General features: G+C 42.5%; 1 protein-coding gene across 2 annotated transcripts in view; it reads left to right on the top strand.

Annotated features, from left to right (window-relative positions):
• Positions 1 to 3,925: 3,925 nt before the first annotated feature.
• Positions 3,926 to 22,791, top strand: part of mtcl2 (microtubule crosslinking factor 2) — a 56,111-nt gene continuing 37,245 nt past the window's right edge. For both annotated transcript variants that reach the window (XM_086108077.1, XM_086108068.1), the window contains exons 1-4: positions 3,926 to 5,147; positions 8,218 to 8,319; positions 8,765 to 8,887; positions 18,822 to 18,971. In XM_086108077.1, coding sequence (XP_085964203.1) covers positions 4,236 to 5,147; positions 8,218 to 8,319; positions 8,765 to 8,887; positions 18,822 to 18,971 — 1,287 coding nt within the window. In that variant the 5' untranslated portion in view covers positions 3,926 to 4,235. The remainder of the gene's footprint in view (positions 5,148 to 8,217; positions 8,320 to 8,764; positions 8,888 to 18,821; positions 18,972 to 22,791) is intronic.

Raw genomic sequence — 22,791 nt, 5'->3', positions numbered from 1 at the left:
CTGACAAACTGCAAGAAAAGGATAATAAATATTCCAAATACTTTTTACCAATAAATGAAAAGGGGGGATTGTGCTCTTTACTTTCTCCTTGACATTAATGATACGCACATGTTAAAAGTAATTTATAAATACTTCATTACTGTACTTAAGCTTCATTTTCACGTGTCTATATTTTTGGCAACTTTAGTTTTACAGTACAGTACTTAAAAATATTGACCACTCAATATGTGCGATACTTTTACTTTTAATACTAAATTGATTCAATATCAGATTTCAGAAAGTGAACGTGTGTGCCCGTACGCGTGCGCGTGCGCGCGCGCGCGTGTGTGTGTGCGTGTGCGTGTGTATATCTTTACATACTTGTTTGTGCGACAGTATGCCTCTTGAATAATACACCACATTGAAAAGCAAACACTTTCAACTGTATTATACAAACAAGTGCAGATTCATTTACTGACTGTTAATATTGAAGATACAATATTCGCCACAAGATAGAACCACAGGGGACGACGCTGGCTCTAGATCAGTGATTCCCAACTCTTGTGTCAGAACGTTCATGTGTCATGAAAGGCCATCAAGTGTGCCGCTGAAAATTATCCGATTTCACATAATTGCACCAAAATGTATTATTTAGCCGCTAGAAATATTTTATTTGTGTCCATTTGTTTCGGAAAAACAATGAAATGTTCTTCCACTAGAATAGTAGACGGTAACTTGTGCACCCACCTATTGCCAATCATTCATCATTATTTTAATGTGATTTTTAAAAAAACAAAAAATTACAAGGTGGGTTGTGAGATTTTTTTGACTGTAAAATACAATACAAGCCGCTGGAAGGCCAACAAGAGAATACTTATAACAATGTGACACAAAAGACAACTCAACCTTGGAATTGTTACAGGACTACTAAGTACTGGATCCAATTTTGGATGTGAATAACGTAATGTAGTATGTTGGCTCAGGAAAATGGCATGTATTAAAAGCTGAAGTCTGACCCTGAAAGGATCCTACCTAACCTGTCCCGACCCTAACACCAACCCTGTAATTTTAATGCAAAAGAAAACGTGAAAAAGCAGTAAAACAGTAAAATGAGAGAGAGAGAGAGAGAGAGAGAGAGAGAGAGAGAGTGAGAGCGTGGTATTCAGTGGACAATATAGGACAATGTCATCGTGGTCTGTGGGACCAAAAGGTATACAGTAGAATACAGCCAGCTTTCTCTATGTGCCAGGATGACCGAAATAAGGAGCAAGTTTAGAGAATGGGAACCAAGCATTTGCAGGAAACAAAACCTCAGGTCACCAGATTGAGTAGCAATGTTCAAACTTTTTTTCCCCGCATCTTGCGCATTAAAAATACTCGGCATGGCGTTTGTTTTTAATGTCACCTGTGTGGCATGTCTCCTCTCCAAATGTGAATCACTCCTTGTACCGGAAATGTTCACTGTACACTCATGCATGCCTGCCTGTCCTTGGGCAGTTGTGCACACGGGGTCTTGACAAAACCTAGGAAAGAACGCTTTAAATTGCAGTGTACACATTGTTTGCTGTTTGTGGTCAACCTATGCTTTGTATTATGGTATTGTTTTTCTTTGGCTCCTCCTCATTGTCAGATGTGCGTCTATTATCCAGCAATAAATTACACGAGGTACGTCTCATTGGACTCATCATGCACGTACCAGTGTGCTGAATTTAATTAATAATATTGCCATTAAAGTGAAATATGACATCTCTGATACACTGGTGAAAGAACACTTTGATTCTCTCCTCTTTCATCTCATCCTGTTTTAAACAACAAAGCGTGTGAGGGAAAAGTGGTTCGGATTGCACGACTGTCTGTGTTTTATGTTATGTGTTGTGTTTATTATTTTACTTTATGTTAACTGTTTTGTTTAGCGCTTTGTTACAGCTGCAGCTGTTGTGACAGCGCTATATAAACCAGGATGTATTGTATTGTATTGTATTTAACAGCTTGTATGTGGTTTTCCATGGAAAACTAATTGATTACTACCAATCAAGCCACACATGTCAAATTAAAGAAGCCTTCCTTTAACCATGTCAAGCACTCTATTTCCTGGCCACTGCCATGGGTGGGTTGCATTGGGAAGGGCAACGCTATGCCAAACAAGTCATGCAAGTAACTGGATGTGGCGATCCCTGCCCAAAAGTGACTAAGCCGAAAGTCAAACAACACGTCGAACACTTTTTGAGTCTTCCCTGCATGTGAGAAGTGCTTTTAAAAACTAATTGTGGCCTTTCCGTGTGGAGTTCGTATGTTCTCCCCATACCTGTGTGAGTTTTCTCCGGGTACTCCGGTTTCCTCCCACATTCCAAAAACATGCATGGCAGGCTAATGGAACACTATAAATTGGCCCTAGGTGTGAGTGGGAGTGCGAATGGTTATTCGTCTATGCATGCTCTGCAATCGGATGGCAACCAGTTCCCCCGCCACCTACTGCCTGAAGACAGCTGAGATAGGCTCCAGCACGCCCATAACCCACATGAGAATCAGCGGCTTAGAAAATGGATGGATGGACGATTGATACCACTGGAGCATTACTGTGATTGGCACATATTTCTCTGCTCCATTTCAAGATCCATAACCTTGAATAATTTCTGTAGCTTTTACATTGCAGTCACAATAGCATTCTGATAAGCAAACAAGTAAGCCAAATAAACATTTTTTAAATTATTAACCATAAAATAAACTTCATATCTTAGAAGAGACAGAAATGACAGATGACTGACGTGATGGAAACTCTCATTCATATTTTTTTCATTTCATGTTGTGTTAAGTGTTGGGGAAAAACTAAAGGACAAAATGCAATAGGCCTAGATGTTGACATGTATATTGGAAGGTGTGTGACAATACGGTTATCCTCAATGGTCTATCATGCTGTCATCCAAAGAGAACTGTGCCCACTGACTGCCCCCCCGCCCCCTCTATCGCTGACTCGTTTATCACCATCGGAATGACTGCCGGAGCAAGTCTGTCAACTACAAGTTTGCTTGACCGTTATCGCGTGGACTTGGAGCTTGGTGTTTGGTGACATGTTGACCTCTCGCAACAGAAAGGAGTTGAATTAATCATGGCGGGTGGGGGTTGTGTGGCCTTGTTTGTTTACTGCAGACATAGCAGTAAGATAACACATTTTGTTGAAAGGAAAGCTCTATTGGATAAATTAACAAGTAAATAAATTTGCTTAAATAATGCATAAAGGTGTAATCCTATCTATCTATCTATCTATCTATCTATCTATCTATCTATCTATCTATCTATCTATCTATCTATCTATCTATCTATCTATCTATCTATCTATCTATCTATCTAGTGCTACAATCTTTCTGTACAGTCTCATAATCTTCTCCAGGTGGCGAAAGAGAGCTACAGAAATGTCTCATGAGTCGCCGCTCATGACATTACCCTCAAATGTATTTGCATGTCTAATACAAACATTTTTTTCCTTGGGAGACTGTTTAACGAATTCAACCTTTTTTTTAATAATACATGTAAGTTAATGTAAACGATACTCTTTTTAATCTCTGAAAAATATGTGCCTATTTCTATAAAGATTATTCCGGATATGAAAATGCATTTGTGTTTATTTATAAAACGCTCCGTTTTTAAACTCTAATAGAAGGTCCAAATAATAATTTGTTGATTTGGAGCTGAATGGAGAGGATTAACTGAGGAGCAAGTATTTGACGGTTAAATTCTTTTGATCATTTCTTTTTTCTTAAGACAAAAAAAAAAAGTACAGTTATGTTGAGGACCACAAAGGGAATACGTTTTAGTGTGTTTTGTTTTCCCTTTTTTCTCCATCATGGTTGAAACATGTCTTCCCTCCTGCCGCATGTCCGTTATGTGGGCGGGGAAAGAAGGCGACTTCTCCGCCTCTGATTCTTCACACTAAACTCGTAGCTGGAAGGCAGACGCCGTCGGACGACAAGCGCCGCGGTTTTGAGGAAATGCATCTTTATAGATGTAAAACCTTAATTTTTTTTGTTTTACGAAACACAGTGAAGAGGACACATTTTTAAAAACGGATCCCGTCGCATGTATTTTTCAGTTTACCGCGTGAGCTTTTCATTGTAGCCAGAGAGAAAATCTCACTCCTTTTGTCTGTGCGCTGTTGTCGATTCATTTCAGTTCTGGACTTCTGCCTCCCACGGTAGAAAACAACCCTACAACAACAAGAGCTTTCTTTTCGGTTTCCGGGTTCGGTTCCAACGGAATGAATGACAAAGTCAAAGGAGGTTGATGTCCACAACAGCCCGGCTCACCTCTCCTTCGCCTCGCCTAAAGAACGGAGACTCCATCTCCGGCAGAAGATGGAAAGCGGAGGCGGGAGAGAAGGTTCGGACAGTGGGCAGGCTCAGCACGCGGAGCTGCCTGCTCTCCCGTTAGCTCAGGGGGGGAAGAAGAAAATTAATCGCGCTCCGTCACCGGCCAGACCCAAGGATGTACCCGGGTGGTCCCTCGCGAAGATCCGCGGTGGTTTGGGAGCCCCCAGTCTGAGCGTGAAGCCAGGAGCGATCCACCTGGGGAATCGCATTTCCAGGCGAAGCCCCAGTGGAAAAGACGTTAAAGCCGATAAAAACGGTGTGAAACCGGCGGGCAAGTCGTCCGCTTCCTCCGCCAACGCGTCGTCCAAGAACTCGGCCGCCAAGATGGCCAAAAGTAGCAGCGGTTCACGGAGGGTGTCGGACGCCAGCATAGGATCGGACGACCTGTCCAAGGATTCCGGCTGCGCCGCTGGAAAGCTTTCTCCCACCGACAGCAGCTCCGAATTGTCTGACTGCGCCTCCGAAGAGCACAAACTCTCCTCAGACGCCCCCAGCAGTGACACAGAGTCAAGGAGTAGCCGAGGTGGCGGGGACAACCAGCTCGGGAATGGAACTAATCAATACCTTGCCGGTGCTAAAAGCTCCACGGAGATACGCGATAAGGACCGACTGTCCGTTGGTGTTGAGGCCGGCGAGGAGAGCTCATCTGCGCGCGAGGAGCGCTCGGTCACCTCGGTGGATAGCCGGATGCCAGCCAGCACATCTCTGGCCTTCTCTGACCTCACTGAGGAGTTTGTGGACGGTATGCATGAGGAATTTGTGAGGGAAATCGAGGAGCTGCGGTCTGAGAATGATTACCTCAAAGTAAGTCACATTCTGAATTAGTTTGATGATTTGTTGATATGGGGGGTTCTTAATGTTGCTGACCAGGTTTATCCATCCATCCATCCATCCATCCATCCATTTTCCGATCCGCTTATCCTCACAAGGGCCGCGGTGGGTGCCTATCCCAGCTGTCTTCGGGCATTAGGTGTGGGACACCCTGAACTGGTTGCCAGCCAATCGCAGGGCACACAGAGACAAATAATCCATCCACGCTCACACTCACACCGAGGGACAATTTAGAGTGTTCAATCAGCCTGCCATGCATGTTTTTGGAATGTGGGAGGAAACCGGAGTACCCGGAGAAAACCCACACAGGCCCGGGGGAGAACTTGCAAACTTCACACAGGGAGGCCGGAGCTGGAATTGAACCTGGTACCTCTGCACTGTGAGGTCGACACACTCACCATTGGACAGCCTGACCAGGTTTATTTTAGCAAAATGATCTTAAAGAACTGCATACGATATCCTGATTAGTGCAATTCCCCTTTTCATTGATCCTGATCCATCCACACAATGATGCCGATTGAGATACTTTATTAGAGGCCATTCATATTTGAGCACTGGCCATTTAATATTATTGGCCTGTCTGTTACAAGGGAACCACAAAACTACTTTGGCTTTTCAGGGGGAAATTCCCGAATTTGCCCTTGGGCTTTACGGCACAGTTGACTCAAGTATGCGTCTTCTGTTTGGATGCAAACCAAGGCTCATGACTACAAGTACCAGGACATTGATGTTTTGACGGGTAGCTCATGAGCAAATGCTGCTGGAGCAGCTATGAATACCGTTTTAATGCATCCAGATTGAAGTCTCATTCAACAGGTGTCCGAAATGACCAGACATCAACAATGGCAAAAATCCAACATCAGTAATACATGGAGTATAGTTGAGACACATTTTTGGCAGAATAAAACACTGCATGAGGCAATAATGCTTTTCTCCCCCTCAGTGCATCTCAATCGCCATTAATTATATTCAATATTTGCTATTCCTTTCTTGTCTTTTATCGACATGCCTACACATTTATTTAATAATTTTTAAAGAAAACTGGGATCTATAGCTTAAAAAAAAAGACCTGCTAGAAAAGAACTGCCATCAGTTTTGGATTCTGCACCCAAAAAATTACTTAAAAACAGCTGTCTTCACCAGAGCAATGTTCCCGAGTGTAAACAATCAAATTCTGTCTGTTAAATGGTAAATGGAGTGCACTTGTTATACTTGTTAAATGCAAAACAGATTTAAAGGTCTAAATTTTAGACCGTTAAGAACATGTTTTAGACTCTAAAAAAATTCTTAGCGTTCCACTACCTTAATGTATTAATAGTGGAATCACTTTGGTCTTGGAAGAAATACGTGATTACATGTAATCATATTAGCCGCCCCACCACCCAAAAAAAGCCTCCTTGGCAACTGTTGTTGCAGCTGTGAGGAACACCTGCTTGGTGCAAATGAACTGAGCATCCAGAGGACTTGGATAGAATATTCCTCCATTGCTCATTCTGTCTGATTTATCTGTGCCATTAAATATTCAACATGCAGACATAATGGCTAAATCTTTCATGATCGAGGTAATTCAACATTAACTTAGAACAGCAACACGAAAAGAGCATTTTGCCTTCGGGTTTGAAAAAAGTATTAAAAAGTGTCTAAAAAGACGTGGAATCCTACTCGACAGGCATGCCTCAATGAAACAAATGATTTCTTTTTCCCTCTGTGTACCAGCAGAGTACTTAGAGCGAATGTTGTTCAGCTCTAATTTTGAAAAGGAGACTACACAATCTGGTCTTCCGATTGGTTCATTTTCTTCTCCTGACTTGCTTGCTGCTCACGTGACTGTAAAAAAAAAAAAAAAACTCATCCCTGTTGGTATTCATAGTTAGCTGTGAAAAGCGGGTCAGTGGAGCATTCCTCTCTCCGCACATTAACTTGCGATTCCCCAGCTCCGTGACCTCACATCTTCGTTCTCTGCGGTCGTGTTTTCCCTCCGCCTCACCGTCTGCACGCGTTTCATGCTCTGTTTTCCCCTCACCTTTTCCCCTTTCCGTTACTGTTTACCCTTCCTTTTCCCCCACCTTTCCTGTCTTTTCGGCCTATTTTTTCCTGTTTTCCCCTCGACATGCACAGTAGCTTGAATCCAAAGTGTCTGTTAGCATGTGGTACTTTATTGCTCAACCTCATTGTTTTTATTCTAAAAGTGTAAGACACACCCTGCCCACAGCTGCTCTATCTTTATATCTTATGAAACAGTGCACACACACGCGCGCGTGCACACACGCGCACACAATAGTTTGGGTTGGTTGGATTTCAGCAGTAGCTGCTGACCCACATATTCCACTGTAGTAAATGACGACAGCACTATTACTCCTGCAGACAATCATTCTTTTTTGGGCTACATACACACTCCAAAAATCACTCTACTAGTTTAATGGCGTCCCACAAACACAAGTGACCAAATCTCTGTTGGAGCCGGGCACACAATTTTAAACCGAATGACCTGATATGATTTATGCTCCTTCCCTGAAATGAAAAATTCATTCCTATTATGTACAAGAATGTGCTCGCCTCTTCCTCCCTCTGTCACATTATATTTTGTATCTAGTTTCCGGTGGAGGAATCTCCTTTGCCTCGGTCCTAATTGCCGCTGCAAAGATTACATTTCCGGACAGGGACTGTAAGAGTATTCACAAAGAGACTCCAATAAACTTTCACTGATCTTTTTACCTCCTTACTGGAAAATGGAAGGACTGAAGAATCAAAACAAGATCTTAACATACTATTCTGTGCACTTTTTTTTTTTTTTTTGTTACTCAAGACATGTCCTATAAATTAAATGACCTCTTTTTTATGACAAGAGGGGATATCGCATTGCGGTGTAAACCCAGACTAAATTGCCCATAGGTGTGAATATGAATGGCAATGGTCCTTTGTCTACATGTGCACGTTGATTGCCCCAAATTAGCTGCCGGTGGCTGCAGATCAGTTGTGATCCCGAAAAGGCTAAACAATAGAAAATAGATGGTTGATTCAAAATGTATTCTGTTGTTTCCAGGATGAGATGGAAGAGTTGAGATCTGAGATGCTGGAGATGAGAGACATGTACATGGAGGACGACGTCTACCAGCTGCAGGAACTGCGCCAACAGCTGGAGCAGGTGTGTATGCGCCTCGCTGATGTGTCTCTCTATGTGAGTGCAGGCGGGCATGACTAAATGAGAGCTCAGCCTCTCACTGAACCTTCATTTTCTTTGTTAGCTTACTTTGAAAACAAACGGGGGTGAATCAGAGAGTGCTGGAGAATGTTTTTAAGCTGTGAATGCAGTGGAACTTCTAATTCGGGTTCATGATTTTCAGGGGGGGGGGGAGCCTCTCAAGTACAACATAATATGACATGATGACACTGGCACTTTTTGTGATTTTTAAAGACATGTTTTTCATTCAAGTTCAAAAGTTGTAAAGCATCAGTAGTATTTGACTGTATTCAGTTTGTTTCTCATAATGAAGCTCTGCTTCAAATCCCATCGTAATGCATTCACAATTTATTGAAAAATCACCCTGTTACAAAAATGTTTTGATTCGGAGTGCATCTTTTATTGGTAGGCGAACAAGACCTGCCGCATTTTGCAATACCGGCTGAGGAAGTCGGAGCGGCGCTCCATCCGCGTGGCCCAAACGGGGCAAGTGGATGGCGAACTGATCCGAACACTGGAGCAAGACGTCAAAGTAAGTGATTGCTTCCAAGCGCTCTGCTTGAGCTGAAGACTTGCCACGTCAGGCAGACAGTTTACAGAAAGAGCGCCACGCTTTGTGATTAGGTCTAGGAATGAAACAGTTGTTTATGTGTTTAAGTTCAGTTTGGGAAAATATATGTTTCTTCCTATTACATTCCTTTTATCGCAAGAATGCGATAGCTCCATCCTAACTACCCCGGTTTTTGATACAATCACTAAACATTTCCCCAGATAGTGTCCAAGGGAAACCGTAAGTACAATGTGGTCCGTGGCAAATATGAATTTGACACCCCTGCTTTAAAATGACTTTGGTTTGATGTTCAGGCTGCACTAAGGACAGTGAACCACACTCTTCTGATAAACTGGCCTCAATGACAAACACATGCACACTGTCACGAACATACGCACTTGCACAAAAGTGTGAGTGTGTGTGTGTGTGTGTGTGTGTGTGTGTGTGTGTGTGTGTGTGTGTGTGTGTGTGTGTGTGTGTGTGTGTGTGTGTGCGCGCACGCGTGCGTGCGTTCCTGGAATGTGGATGGACATCATCAGGTTTCCCGCCCCAACATTTTTCCAAGTAATGGAGAACAAAGCAAGTGTTGTATACTAATAGATAGTTTGCGTGTGTGTAGGCCAAATGTGTGTTTGTGTGATATCACACGTCAATTGGCTTCTTTCTGTCTGCGGCTCAGATGCTGTCTCACCATCTGGTTGTCCTGAAAGAAAGAAGGTTGGAAAAAGGAAGTGGAAGGGATGAGTATACATCCTGTGTGTGAAAGGGGGAAAAAAAAAACAAGGGCCCACTGCTGACTGTTGAAAATTCAAATTATCCACTCAGAGTGAGCGATGGAGCAGGGAGGGGAGGAAGTAAAAAGAGGACAAGACTATGGCGAAAGGATTATGAGACTTTAATGGGCCTGATTCGAAACAAGATCGGACTTGAATTTTAAACGGGATGGTTTTAAAGTAGATTAAAAATAATGTCAAAGAAAAAGCAAAGGCTGGTTGGGGAGGGGATGGGGGGGAAACGATTTGTTTGTCTATGTGCGTGTTATTAATATGATATTTTTTGTGATCGTTTACACGGCACCCTAAGCATCCTATCAGTTTCACTTTCACAAAAAAGTGTTAAAAAAATCAAATCAAATTAAAAAGCTGGTCACCTTTAACCTACGGTGGCATTCAGTTATTAAAACTTCTGATGTACATTGGCCATTAAGTGTAGGTCTTGTAGCGTCCTACTTAACACGCTGTGAATGTGTCTGAGAAAATGGAAAGACGTGGGTGGGGACTGCTGTGTGGGAACTTTTTCTTAAAAATTACACAAATAAATAAATCAAATAAATAATGTACAGCTTTAGTTATAGCAGCGGTCAGCTGCAGTAGAAAATACACATGAAAAACGACACCGGTGGGAGATAGAAGCTGACATCGCTGTGTGTCCCTCAACAACACATAAGTGATTGTCGCCTTGCTGCCAGGGGCAAACACTGGCCGGGGTCAAATTACACCATCCGGCTTGTGCGTGCGTGTGTGCGTGTGTGTGCTCACTCTTCAGGTAATGTTGTCATTTGCCAACTGGCAACACTAATTTAACTATTGTAAAACTGTCAGCAAAGCCATTGGCAGAATATCCCTCAAGAATAGGAATTGCATTTTCATTTACTCAATTAAATAAAGTTGTTGATGATTAAACACGACAACAACAATAAATGCAACAACAAAGATATTTATGTGTATACGGGGGTCACAAAGTAAAGAGGGATAAAGGCAATCCAGCAGTTTACGCAATAAATGTGCAGTACATTAATCCTGGAAAAGTGTAGGCGATGGTATGATGCAACACACTTACAGTATTGACAAAAAAAAAAAAATCTCCCCCATATGTGTTGTATATTCTTGCTGAATCATTGCAACATATATTTACCAAACCTATCCCATTCCTCATGGGATATCTCATTCGGCCAGTTCAATCGGATGTTGTAGTTTCCATTTTTTTCTTTGTAGGGCATTCTAGGCTCCTTTCAACACCACTAAAGATGGGTACCAAACTGCAAGCACGCGGGGGTCCGCTGTACCATTTTGACATAATGTAGTGTACTATTCAGACAAGTCCCGGCTAATTCTCGTTGAATGTGCTCAATTAAAAATAAATATTTAGAGAATACTGTTGTCAATTCAGCATTTTGCTTCGTCGTGACAACTTGACCTTGACTTCTTGAGCTCCACAAAACTGAGCTGATCTGCTTTACCAAATTGGCTTAACTCCTGCTTATGCTTGAAGGCACTGATTTGATAGCGCACGCATGCACGCACACACACACACACACACACACACACACACACACACACACACACACACACACACACACACACACACACACACACACACTCGCACAAACTGCCACCCTTCCTCCATTTTACTGCTTATTTCTTGAGCCTAGTAGGGTGTGAAAACTCTCATGATAGACGTAATATGAACTGTAGATGTTGTAGTCAGGCGACATCACATGTCCGTTTGTTTTATAGTGTGTGTCAGTGTCAGGCACCATGTGACTCGGCAAGCGTGTTCCCAGAACAAAACAGAATCTCCTTCAGGACGCCTGACATAATTTCCTGTCCCACTCACACACTGCTCTCATTCCCACAGACAGCGGCACACATCTGGATGCGCACACTGAAAACGGGGGTCAAAAATAACAAAATTTGGGTGAAATTTGACCCAATTTCTGTGAAAAAAAAAATAAAATAAAATTACAGACCCGCACTTGCGTGAATTTGAGCCAGACAATTGGGTTATTCAGTTTTGACCCAACTTTTGGTGTTAAATAAATAGAAAAAATTGGGTTAAAAAAATGCAAACATTTGAGTAATTCCATTTCAACCCAACATTTAGGGTTAAATGAAAACATATGCATGTATAATTTGTTTTATAGTATTAATTATAATTCCCCTAATTGTCTTAATTAAAATAAACAAACATTAAAACTCATCTCTATTAATTATTATTTTTTTGCACGTTAGTTTAGCAATCCTCAATCATCAGCCAGAATACGCAGAATATTGATTTATTAGGCTAAATTATTTTGGTGTCGAGGCTGCTGCCGAAACCCACGTCAAGTAAAATCATCCTGGCCAAATCTATACAAGAAATGATTATAATTTTATGAGAACATCACGTTTTGGCTGACGTGGAAATCTTGATTAACGAGGTTCCACATTACTGAACCAGATTTTTTGTAACGTCATCATACCTGTTTTCTAAAGCTGAGCCATGATCGGTTCTTACCTGAGCCCCCAGCAACTGTGATGTCATTTTCAGTCAACAGCAAGTGGCAAAATGGCCGCTCCCACTCACTGATTTACAAAAACAGGTTTTACTGCTTAACTCATATTCCACAAATGCAAATTTAATCAGAACATATTGCCCAGAAACCTTTGGGGTTACTTCCCTCTCAGGCTGTAATTTTATCACTCAAAACTATTCAGAGAGGAGTTTTTCCAAAAGTCGATTCATATGAGAGAGTTCTAAATACAAAATCAACATTGGGGGCAGTACTTGCTCTGACACGACCATTATAGCTTGGCTCATTGATTCCCGACTGGGCCACCACTCAAAAAGGCTTCATGTTGGACCACGTAATGTTGTGGCCATTGACGACAGAAATCATCATTGTATGAATGAATGAATGAATGAAGTCACAGTTTTCTTCTTGCGACTCATTTACATCAGTTCCCTATCCACTTCCTCCTCATTTATGTGGCTGCTTTATTTGCTTTAAAATGAGCGCACTCAAAGGACCTTCTGTACAGCTCAAACACACGCCTTCATTCGATGATACTCCTCACCGCACCTAATAATCCATTCTCACAAGAAGCCTTATTTTGCCCTGAAGAGAGCCGAGAGTCAGCTCAATGTCCCTAAAACCCTTCACGTGTCCTCACTTCGAAGTCTAACAAGTACTGGTCCTTTGTCGCAGCGGAAGGACTGCACATCTGTAGATGAGTAATTCATAAATTAACCCTTTCATGCACCCTATAGCCTGATAACATGATGGGCTGTCTACTGAAGTAACCGCTGTCGCCGAAAGGGTTCAAGGCTGTTCTATCTGAACAGCCCCAGCTCCCTAGATTTTTACTTTTGAGTGTTTTTAAGTTTATTACCAGTGCAGGAAGTAAAGCTTCACCATGAGTGTCAGACCTCACATCCCCCCCTGACAAGAGGAAATATGGTTCAAGTCGATACTGAATTATCTCTCCTAGCAGCTCTCAAAATTGTAATTTATGACTTTTTCGGGCACTGCATATCCATTTGGGATGGAGCAAAACACGCATATGATTGTGAGTATTCATCACATTTGGTCATCCTATCCAAAGAATGATGCATCAGAGGAACAGCTGTCGTGCCGGCATCGCAGTCTCTCTTTCACACATAATGGTTTTATATATAGACTTGCTGCAGATTAGTCATGATGTAACATCCTCGAAATGGGCGGTGAAAGGACTTTGTGTTGGCCGGATGTCAAAAGGTCAACTATCGTCACTACTGAGCATAAACACCAGGGCTGCCCATGAAACCCGCCTGTCAACCCCACAGTGGATTGTTCTGTATTGAAAATTACTGTGCAAATGCGGGACCATTTTTGGTTTGCGCTTGCCTTGATGTGTTATGATAATGGCAGGTGCAATTCTGTAAAAATAATGTATTTTTCAGTTGGGTTTTTTTTCTCCGTTTCTCATTTGTAAAATGAATCTCAAACCTCCCTTCAGTAACCTCCATAATTGAACACGATCCACCCCAGGATGCTGGTCAGTTTCCAAATGTTTTCCCCCCACTGGAAGCAATTACTGATGGAAATACTGTAATCAGTTCCAAGGTCAAAGTGTCGCCATCATAACACCTAAATTAATTGTGCAGGAATTTAAAAAAAATCCAAAGTCACTTTATCGGCATCTATATTTACAGAAACAAGTAATTTTGTAGTCGTAGTTGGTGTAAATGTTAAAGAGTAAATGCACCTCATTTTGTGGTTTTTATCTGCACAGGACCTGTTAGTATTTGTTTTATTTTGTATCAAAATGTGCATTTCTGTGTTGTTCAGTACACTGCAGATGCAAGATATTGAAAGAACGTAAGGGTGATTCACCTAGTTTCCATATAAAACCCCCACTGGAGTGAAGAGGTAGTTGAGTTTTGAGCTACAAACAGCTGTATGGTATTCGTAGCACAAAAACAACAGTGATGTAATATGTGGCTCATGCTGGAAACTGAGGTACCCGAACAGAAAGGGAAAATATGTACACCCTCAGCCCTTCAAACACAAAAAAATATCTACTTCCATCCTCCATGCTGTCATTATTTCACATAGACCATAAATGTTTCATCATCTTTTCAGGACGAGGCCTACACTTAAAACTTCTGAGGGTTTTGTGGTAGAATTATTCTTGATGTGGGTTTTTTTGTTTGTTTGTTTGTTTGTTTGTTTTGTCAGCTCACTCCACCTGGCAACACATTAAAACTTCTAGCCATGTTATTTTACATCTTTCTATCCATTGCCATCCCCCAAAAACAAAAAAACAACACCCTAATTTCAGACTAGCACATGCTCACTCACACACACGCACACACACATGCACACACGCACGCATGCCACAGGGCAAACAGATTTCTCGGTCAACAAATGGCAGTTAGTAATCTTGTAGTCGACACTATACTTTTTGCCTGTGAGTTGTGCATGTGCTCAACAAACAAAAGTCTTGTTCCTTCTCGTTCTGGTCCTTCAAGTTGTGGTGCAATTCGTGTGTGTGTGTGTGTGTGTGTGTGTGTGTGTGTGTGTGTGTGTGTGTGTGTGTTTTGTCAAAGACAGACTGACAATGGCAGGCAAAGTGAGTTCTATTTTCCCCCTCCCACTTGACTTCACCACACACACACACACACACACACACATACACACAAAATGACTAAATTCAACATGCTCCTCTCTCACCAGCCTCCTTAATGAATGCAAATGAAATCCTATAGTGAATCTCCAGTGGATGAAAATTCCATCACGTTCTCTTGAACGCAAAGGCACAAAACAGCATTCACAGACACGCAATGGCTTACAAAGAGAGAAAATTGTCCAAGTGAAGAGAGGAGGAAGAAAATAGAACATGGCTAATGAATGCGTCATTGTGATAAATACAAAGTACATAATAACTTCACTTAATGTGTTGTTAATTCTGTTGAGTCATACACGAAGAAAAACAATCCAGCATGCGTACAATGGCTTGCGAAAGTATTTGCCCCCGTTGGACTTTTTGACCTTTCGCCACATTTCAGGCTTCAAACATCCATGCATCCATTTTCTGGTCCGCTTTATCATCACAAGGGGCATGCTGGAGCCTATCCCAGCTGTCTTTGGGCAGTAGGCGGGGGACGCGCTGAACCATTTGCGAGCTAATCGTAGGGCACACAGAGACGAAAAACCATCCGCGTTCACACTCACATCGAGGGACAATTTTGAGTGTTCAATCAGCGGAGTACCCGGAGAAAACCCACCGGGGCACGGGGAGAAGATGCAAACTCCACACAGGAAGGCTGGGATCGAACCCACGACCCCTGCACTGTGAGGTCGACGCGCTAGCTACTCAATCACCGGGCCGCATAAAGATATAAAATTACATTAAGTACAACACATTTGTGAAGTGGAATAAAACTCATGCAATATTTTTTTATTTAAATAAAAAAACTGAAAAGTGAGGCGTGCACTATTATTCGACCCCCTTACTCTCAGTTCAAGCTAACTCACTCCAGACGTTCTCTGATGATTTCAGAATGACACATAATTGACCTGAATGACTGATGATGATAAACCTTTGTGTAATCTAGTCTCACTATAAATGCACCTGCTCTGTGATGGTCTCAGAGGTCTGTGAGAGGAATATTGGGGAGCAACGGCATCATGAAGACCAAGCAACACACCAGGCACGCCCCGGATAAATGTGAAGTTGAAAGCAGTACTGTATTAGGATTTGAAAATAATTTCCAAGCTTTAAACATCTCGCTGAGCACTGTTCAATCAATCAAATGGAAATGGGACGAGTCTGAGAGCACCAAGCCTACCAAGACCTGACCGTCCCTCTAAATTTTCAGCCTAAAGAAGGAGTATAGTATGACAGCTACGATGTGCATACTCTGCATTGTGCATAAATAATTATTGAAGCACAAGAAATTAAATATAGAGAAAATCTGAATAATAAATAAAACACGACTAGTACTTTAATACCCCCCCCCCCCCACACACACACACAGAAGCAGTAATGCTTCCATCAAAGAGGACATTTACCTTGGCCTGGCCTTCCATTAAACTTAAAAAGGTCCCCTCCATCGCCAAGGACCTCAATGATTTATGCCACCCTAGCCTTATGGGTAGCTGTCTTCTCTCACTTGTATGGGTTTATAGATGAATGTCCTCACACACACGTACATACACACTCATGCACACACACGCACGCAATTCTGCATTTTTCTGCAAAAAAAAGGCTGTAAAGTGAGCCTTGTATCCATAATGTAAACTCAACTGGCTAATCACTACGCAGCAGCTTACATCTTTTTTTTTTGGGTGGGGGGCAGTATTCCTGTGTGCTTTGACATGCTGAGTGTGAGGTTCAAAGACACACTGTACTTCACACCCCTCTGACTGCTTCTTTCCCGCAAAATGTATACAGTAGACCCCTGGCGGAAAAGGGAGAGTGCCATCCCACGAATAGCAAAAATCTGTGTATAATTGAGGCTGATTATGCTTTGGGAAAAAAATAAAATGGAGAAAAAAAATGCCCGTCCGTGCTGTATATATTGTATTGGTTCCGTTTAATACCTGGAAACAATTGTTAAAAAAAAATAAGAAAAAAGGATACAACATGGCATTTTTGATTGGCTGTTATGCCTTTGAAATTCCATCCATTTTCCAATCAGCTTTATCCTCACAAGGGTCGTGGTAGGTGCTGGAGCCTATCTCAGCCTTCTTCGGGCAGTAGGCGGGGGACACCCTGAACCAGTTGCCAGCCAATCGCAGGGCACACAGAGATGAATAACCATCCGCGTTCACACACACACAAATTTTGAGTGTTCAATCAGCCTGCCATGCATGTTTTTGGAATGTGGGAGGAAACCGGAGTACCCGGAGAAAACCCACACACGCCCAGGGAGAATATGCAAACACACAGGAAGGCCGGAGCCACCCGCGACCTCTGCGCTGTGAGGTCGACGTGCTAACCACTGGTCCACTGGGCCGCCCGCCTTTGAAATTGCGATGCTATTTACCTCCAATTAAGATTTGCAATCACAGCAAAACTAGTGGCTGGCAGTTGGCCCCTTCTGAGATTTAGTTGTAGAACCTGCGCACTCCGCGATGATTCAGTAGCGTTCAGACGCATGGTTCGGTGTGCGGTGGGCCTCGGTGACCCCCGGCTTCACCTTAAAACCAAACAAGCTCACTGTCACTCTCTAATTCAATCAGCACTCATAAGGAGCGATGTGCAAGCCTGCAAGCACACACAACAGGACAGTGTGTGATGGAGGAGTTCAGGGGCCCATTGTTTGGTGTGGGTGGTCAATTGGAGTATTGTGGCACTCAGCTGCACACTCGCACTGCTTGAGAAACATTCATGCCGTGCCATACACATGTACATTCAGGACACACTTTGCCATTGTGGTTGCACGCTGAGATGTTGCCATTGAGCAATGCGATACAAAATAAATGTATCAAATAGGCACACAAACCAAAACAACGGAATACAATTCACTTAAGACGGATTTTCAAACTTTCCATTTGAAGAAGTAGTTATAAATGGTGAGCACTAAGTGTGCGGTACTCAAACAGTTTTTTTTTTGGTTTTGTTTTGTTTTGTTTTGTTTTAATCTAAAGCTAATGACTTCTGCCCAAAGTCTTACACAAGTAGTTCTGAAGGATTTAAATAAATGTTTGAATTAGACGAATATTGTTCTTTCTTTTCATGGGCATCTATATTACTTTGAATTTGATTTCACAAAGTCATGTGCTTAACCCTTTCAGGTACAGCGGTTACTACAATGGACAGTTTATGAGGTTGTCAGGTTACAGGTTATCATCATTATTGGTGCATGAAAGGGTTTATTGTCTTCAAATATGAGATCCCAGCTCACTAGAGATACTTCCACTGTTTCTCGGTCCAGTTGCACTTTTTTCTTATCTGATATCATCAGTGAGTTGGTGTAGCATTTGCGTGACTATTTGAATCTACAAACGGTTTTAACCCCAGGGAAACTGTTCACTGTGGAGCTTATTTGAATAAAGTTTTTTTTTAATGCCTATCATGAATTGAGTATCTCAACCCCAAAAAAATTAAATATCTAAAAATCTGAATTGACTCAACATAGACGGTCCAACATCTGCAGGAATGAATCGTCCGATATTTCCGCTTCCTTTCGACCACAGGTGTCAAACTCAAGGCCCGGGGGCCAGATCTGGCCCGCCACATAATTTAATATGGCCCGCGAAAGCAAATCATATGTGTCAACTTACATGATCCTTGCTAAAATCTGTACGCAAATGTCAAATTGGCATGTGTAATAAATAACGTTGATGTTTTGCAACCATTTTGTTCCCCTCTTTACACTCACTTGAACAATAATTGGATAAACTATTATAGTTTACTTGACTGATTTCAAAACTAGTAATGCATTAATTTGTTGTTTCCCAGTAATAATGCGATGAGACGATTAAACACGTGATTTCACTGTCATAACGGCCCCCCGAGGGAAGACGCAAGTCGAAAGTGGCCCTCGACAAAACGGAGTTTGACACCGCTCTGTAATGAATACATGTGCACAAATAGCCAACAAAGAAGCCCCAAATCACGTGGCTGAGTTAACCCCTTGCTGTGCATTTCACTTCTCCTGCTCACAGGTGGCAAAAGATGTGTCCATCCGTCTCCACAGTCAGCTGGACAGCGGGGAGCAGAAGAGGGCTCGTCTGGAGGAGGAGAATGAGGAGCTCAGAGTCCGACTCCAGGATCTGGAGGTTGCCAAACAGGTCCTGCAGCAGGAGATTGACAAGGTAGGCCTCAGTCGTTCACAGTGGACCGAGTTAACGTTTCCAAAGCCAGGCTGCCTTCAAAGAGAGATAATAGGATTGCTCTCGGGACTAACGAGGCAAAAGGGTGGATGAGATGAAAGCCGTTGTTGCGTGTGACATGACACTGGCGGGTAACATAACTAGGCTAGGGTGTAAACCAAAACCGACATCCGTTCTTGTTGACCCTCGTTTATTTTATTTTGATGCCTCACAAGAGACCAAGTAAGGCTTTGAAAACTAAAGTGTTTCAAAACAATTGGAACAATTTGATCCCCTTCGCCAAGTGTAGTGAAAACTAAATTGGGCAAACAAATGAAATAACCAAATGTCTTTCTATGTTCGGTGCTTTAAAAAGTGGCATCTCGGCAGGCCTCGTTCTTTGTCTGTTTTCCTCCATGTTTGATTGGACTCTCAGAGTGCTGGTCCTGGCCCAAGTCCTGATGTGGGTCACCGCCGGGTAGCTGGCAGGGGATCTGAACTGTGTTCCCTCAATAAAACCGGTTGTTCATGAATGTCCGAGAGTGGGGGGTCTTGGTGTTTTTCATCACTCTACTCCCCAACTATCGATTGACTGTTTGCCTGATATAGCTGTGCAATTGGAGAGGGGACACAAAGCTCCCTTGTTGTCCTCTTCCTTGACTAATTAGATGGACCCGTGGGGGTGCATGTATTGAACTTGACAAGTCATTCAAGTTTACTTCCAATTATTTGTTAATCGAAAAGACGAAAGAAAAATACTGCATTCCCCACTGCATGTTCACCGGTAGGTCGACACTTGACTTGAGTGGTTTTCCTGCTGATTCAATCACTTTGCCCTGATGCCCCAAGAGGCCCGTTCAGTGAACGGAAGTGTCTTTTGTCTGCTGCATGTTTTGTCTAGCCATGTTTGGTTCTATTTTTGATTGCTGTCATGTTGTCTGTTTGTTTGCAACCAACAGACATAGCAATATGTTTGTTCGTTTATTTTTTATGGGTTGATACAGTGGTGGTACGACTTACCGCCTTAGTTGGCAGCCGTCTGCAAGAGCTCTTCAAGAGCTCTGCTTCTCCCCCCCCGGAATGAATTTCCGCTTCCTTTAGACCTTCATAGACTGGCTTTTGTGCAGGAGCAAAGCCGTTTGTTCTGACGTGTGCTTTTCTCAGCACACATGTGGCCGCTGCAGGTTTTGCGGCTATTTGACAGCCCTCCGACTTGCTGACCTGGCTTTGTGTTTGGCTGTGTTGGGATGAGCTATGCCAACCCTGCAGAAAATTCTTCACATTGCTGATATGATTTGCAGAACTTTGCGTGTGGACTTACTCACAGTGGAATGTCTCGCCTATCTGTATCTCACCTTGGGTGGTGCGCATAGAATTCAAGAACGGGTTCTGGTCAAGTGAAGTCATGGTACTACTGTATTGCCGTTTTATTTTGTTTTTTCTAAATGCTTTTAAACTCTTACAGTGATTCCTGTAGCACAATTTCTAAAACTATTCCCGCAAAGCCACTCATGAATTTGGCCAAGTCAAAAACAAAACCCCTGCTTTGTACTGACTTTGTAATTTTGAAACACACAATTTGGGGTGGCCAGCAATCTTTTTGCAGAGCAGTACACACAACTTACTGCTTTTACACTCAATTTCCAAGTTACACACTCCTTGCGATCCGATACACATTTATGGCTATTAGATACTCTATTCTGTCAACTGTCCGGCCACACTGTCACAGGAGAAAATGAGTTCACGTTGCAATCAGCCTGAGCGCTAAAAAGAATTCTTCCCAATGGTGTGTAGTTGGCACATAATATGATGGCGTGCATCAATTGTTTGATACAAAAAATTCATTTTTACAAAGGTCTGAAGAGTAAAGCAAAACATGTTTGCTTTTGTAAGAGAACTACCGTATTTTCACGACTATAAGGCGCCATTAAAAGTCTTAAATTTTCTCCAAAATGGACAGGACGCCTTATGATGCGGAGCGTCTTGTGTATGCGCTGAGTTCCAAAACCTGACTGACAGCCGACACGCTGTTTATATAGAGAAAATTCGGAAGTGACTGTGGACAGGCATGCGGGGAAGAAGTCCGCCAATGAGTGAAGGGTGGGCGTGTAAGTGGACGCTAAAGGGAAGCTACAAGCAGGTACCAACACCTGTATAGAGTGTGGCTATGTGCATTGTTGCAAAACAACTTCGGTTTTGGTTTCTAAGAACCCCCGAAAATAAATTCTACAAAGAGACACGCCTACGAAGCTCAGTTCAAACTTCAAGCCATCGGTTATGCTTTTGGCATGCGTGCCCATCTCACAGCAGCGGTGAAAAACCAAGTCAAGCAAATGAACTCTGATCTTGCCGTTATTCCCGGAGGCTTGACTAAAGAACTCCAACCGCTGGACATCGGCATCAACCGGGCGTTCAAAGTAAAGTTGCGAACGGCATGGGAACAATGAATGATCGATGGCAAACACAACTTATCAAAGAGTGAGAGGCAGCCCCGGGCGAGTTACGCCACAATTTGCGAATGGATTGTGGCTGCTTGGACGAACGTGTCTGCTTGCACTGTTGTTCGAGTTTTTGGCAAAGCCGGCATCATTTCTGTGGAGCCACATGGCAATGAGAGTGACTGACAACGAGAGGGAACACGGCGTTTTTGATGGATTACCGGTACTTGCACAATTGTTCAATTCTGATACAGAGGATGAGGACTTTGATGGATTTCTGGGTGATGATTGATCGAAAAACGTGAGTACATTGTACGATGGCTAAATAAAATACAACGGAACTCAGTTTTGCTTCCGTTGCCTTTTTAAAAACGTGTTTTTAGCTTGTATCTGTATGTCTTGGCCGCTACCGTATGCTTCAAGCTAACGTGTATTTAGCGTGCGCGCATGCATGCCGTATGTTTAAGATGGCGTATGTTTTACCACTTTAAAACTGCGCCCAATAATACAGTGCGTTTTGTCTATGTGTAAAATACAGAAATAGCACCCATTAATGAGACTGCGCCCAACCATACGGTGCGCCGAATGGTCGTGAAAATACGGTACACTGTGTGAAGTGTTTTGAAAAAATAGCCAACAGTGTGCTTCAGTCAAATAAGACAAAACTGTCAGGATAGACTAAAGGAGGATTTTATATCCAGGTACAGAGATACGTGTGCTATTTTAAGCCAAAAATCAACACTCTGACCAAAAGACATTCATAACACGGGACAATACGTGCTGTTTTGATTCTAAAGGTGTTTGGGAAGTATTGATTGGTAGAGTCTGCAGGCAATGGTTAATATTGATAATCATTGTTTCAGTCAGGTTTTGTGTACACTGTGCTCACGCGGCCCCGGTAGCCCAATTTGAGACCGTCGTGGACAAAACAGGATGGTTGTAAGACAGCAGGACAGGAAGGGCAAACGTGACAGGCTGTGGTTGCCTGCTGAGATTTTGAAACTGTCAAAAAGTTGAGAACCTGACAGGGTATATAAATCAGGTGTATCAAAATGGAAAGGTGCTGCGTACTGGGATGGGAAGCATACAGTATTTATTCCCCGATATCTCCCACTTGATTTAGCTTTAAAAGCTAATTGTTGGATTCACCAAACCTTTGCAATACTTGAACACAGACTAGAGGAAAAAAAGAAGGTCAAAATCACACGGGCCGCCATCCAGAGTTCAAGCCATGTGCCTTGTTCAGAAGTTAAAGTACTGTATGTCATACAATTCTATGCAACACAAATATGAGTTTAACAGTTTTTATCGCTGTCAAAGAAGGAACATTTTTACCAGTGGGGTCTGTTTTTTATTTATTTATTTATTTTGATTGACTGCAGATT

The sequence above is a fragment of the Hippocampus guttulatus genome, chromosome 1, assembly GCF_054856545.1.
Source record: "Hippocampus guttulatus isolate MCC_2025c chromosome 1, RoL_Hgut_1.0, whole genome shotgun sequence".
Lineage (NCBI taxonomy): Eukaryota > Metazoa > Chordata > Actinopteri > Syngnathiformes > Syngnathidae > Hippocampus > Hippocampus guttulatus.
This window is presented reverse-complemented; position numbering and strand designations above follow the sequence as displayed.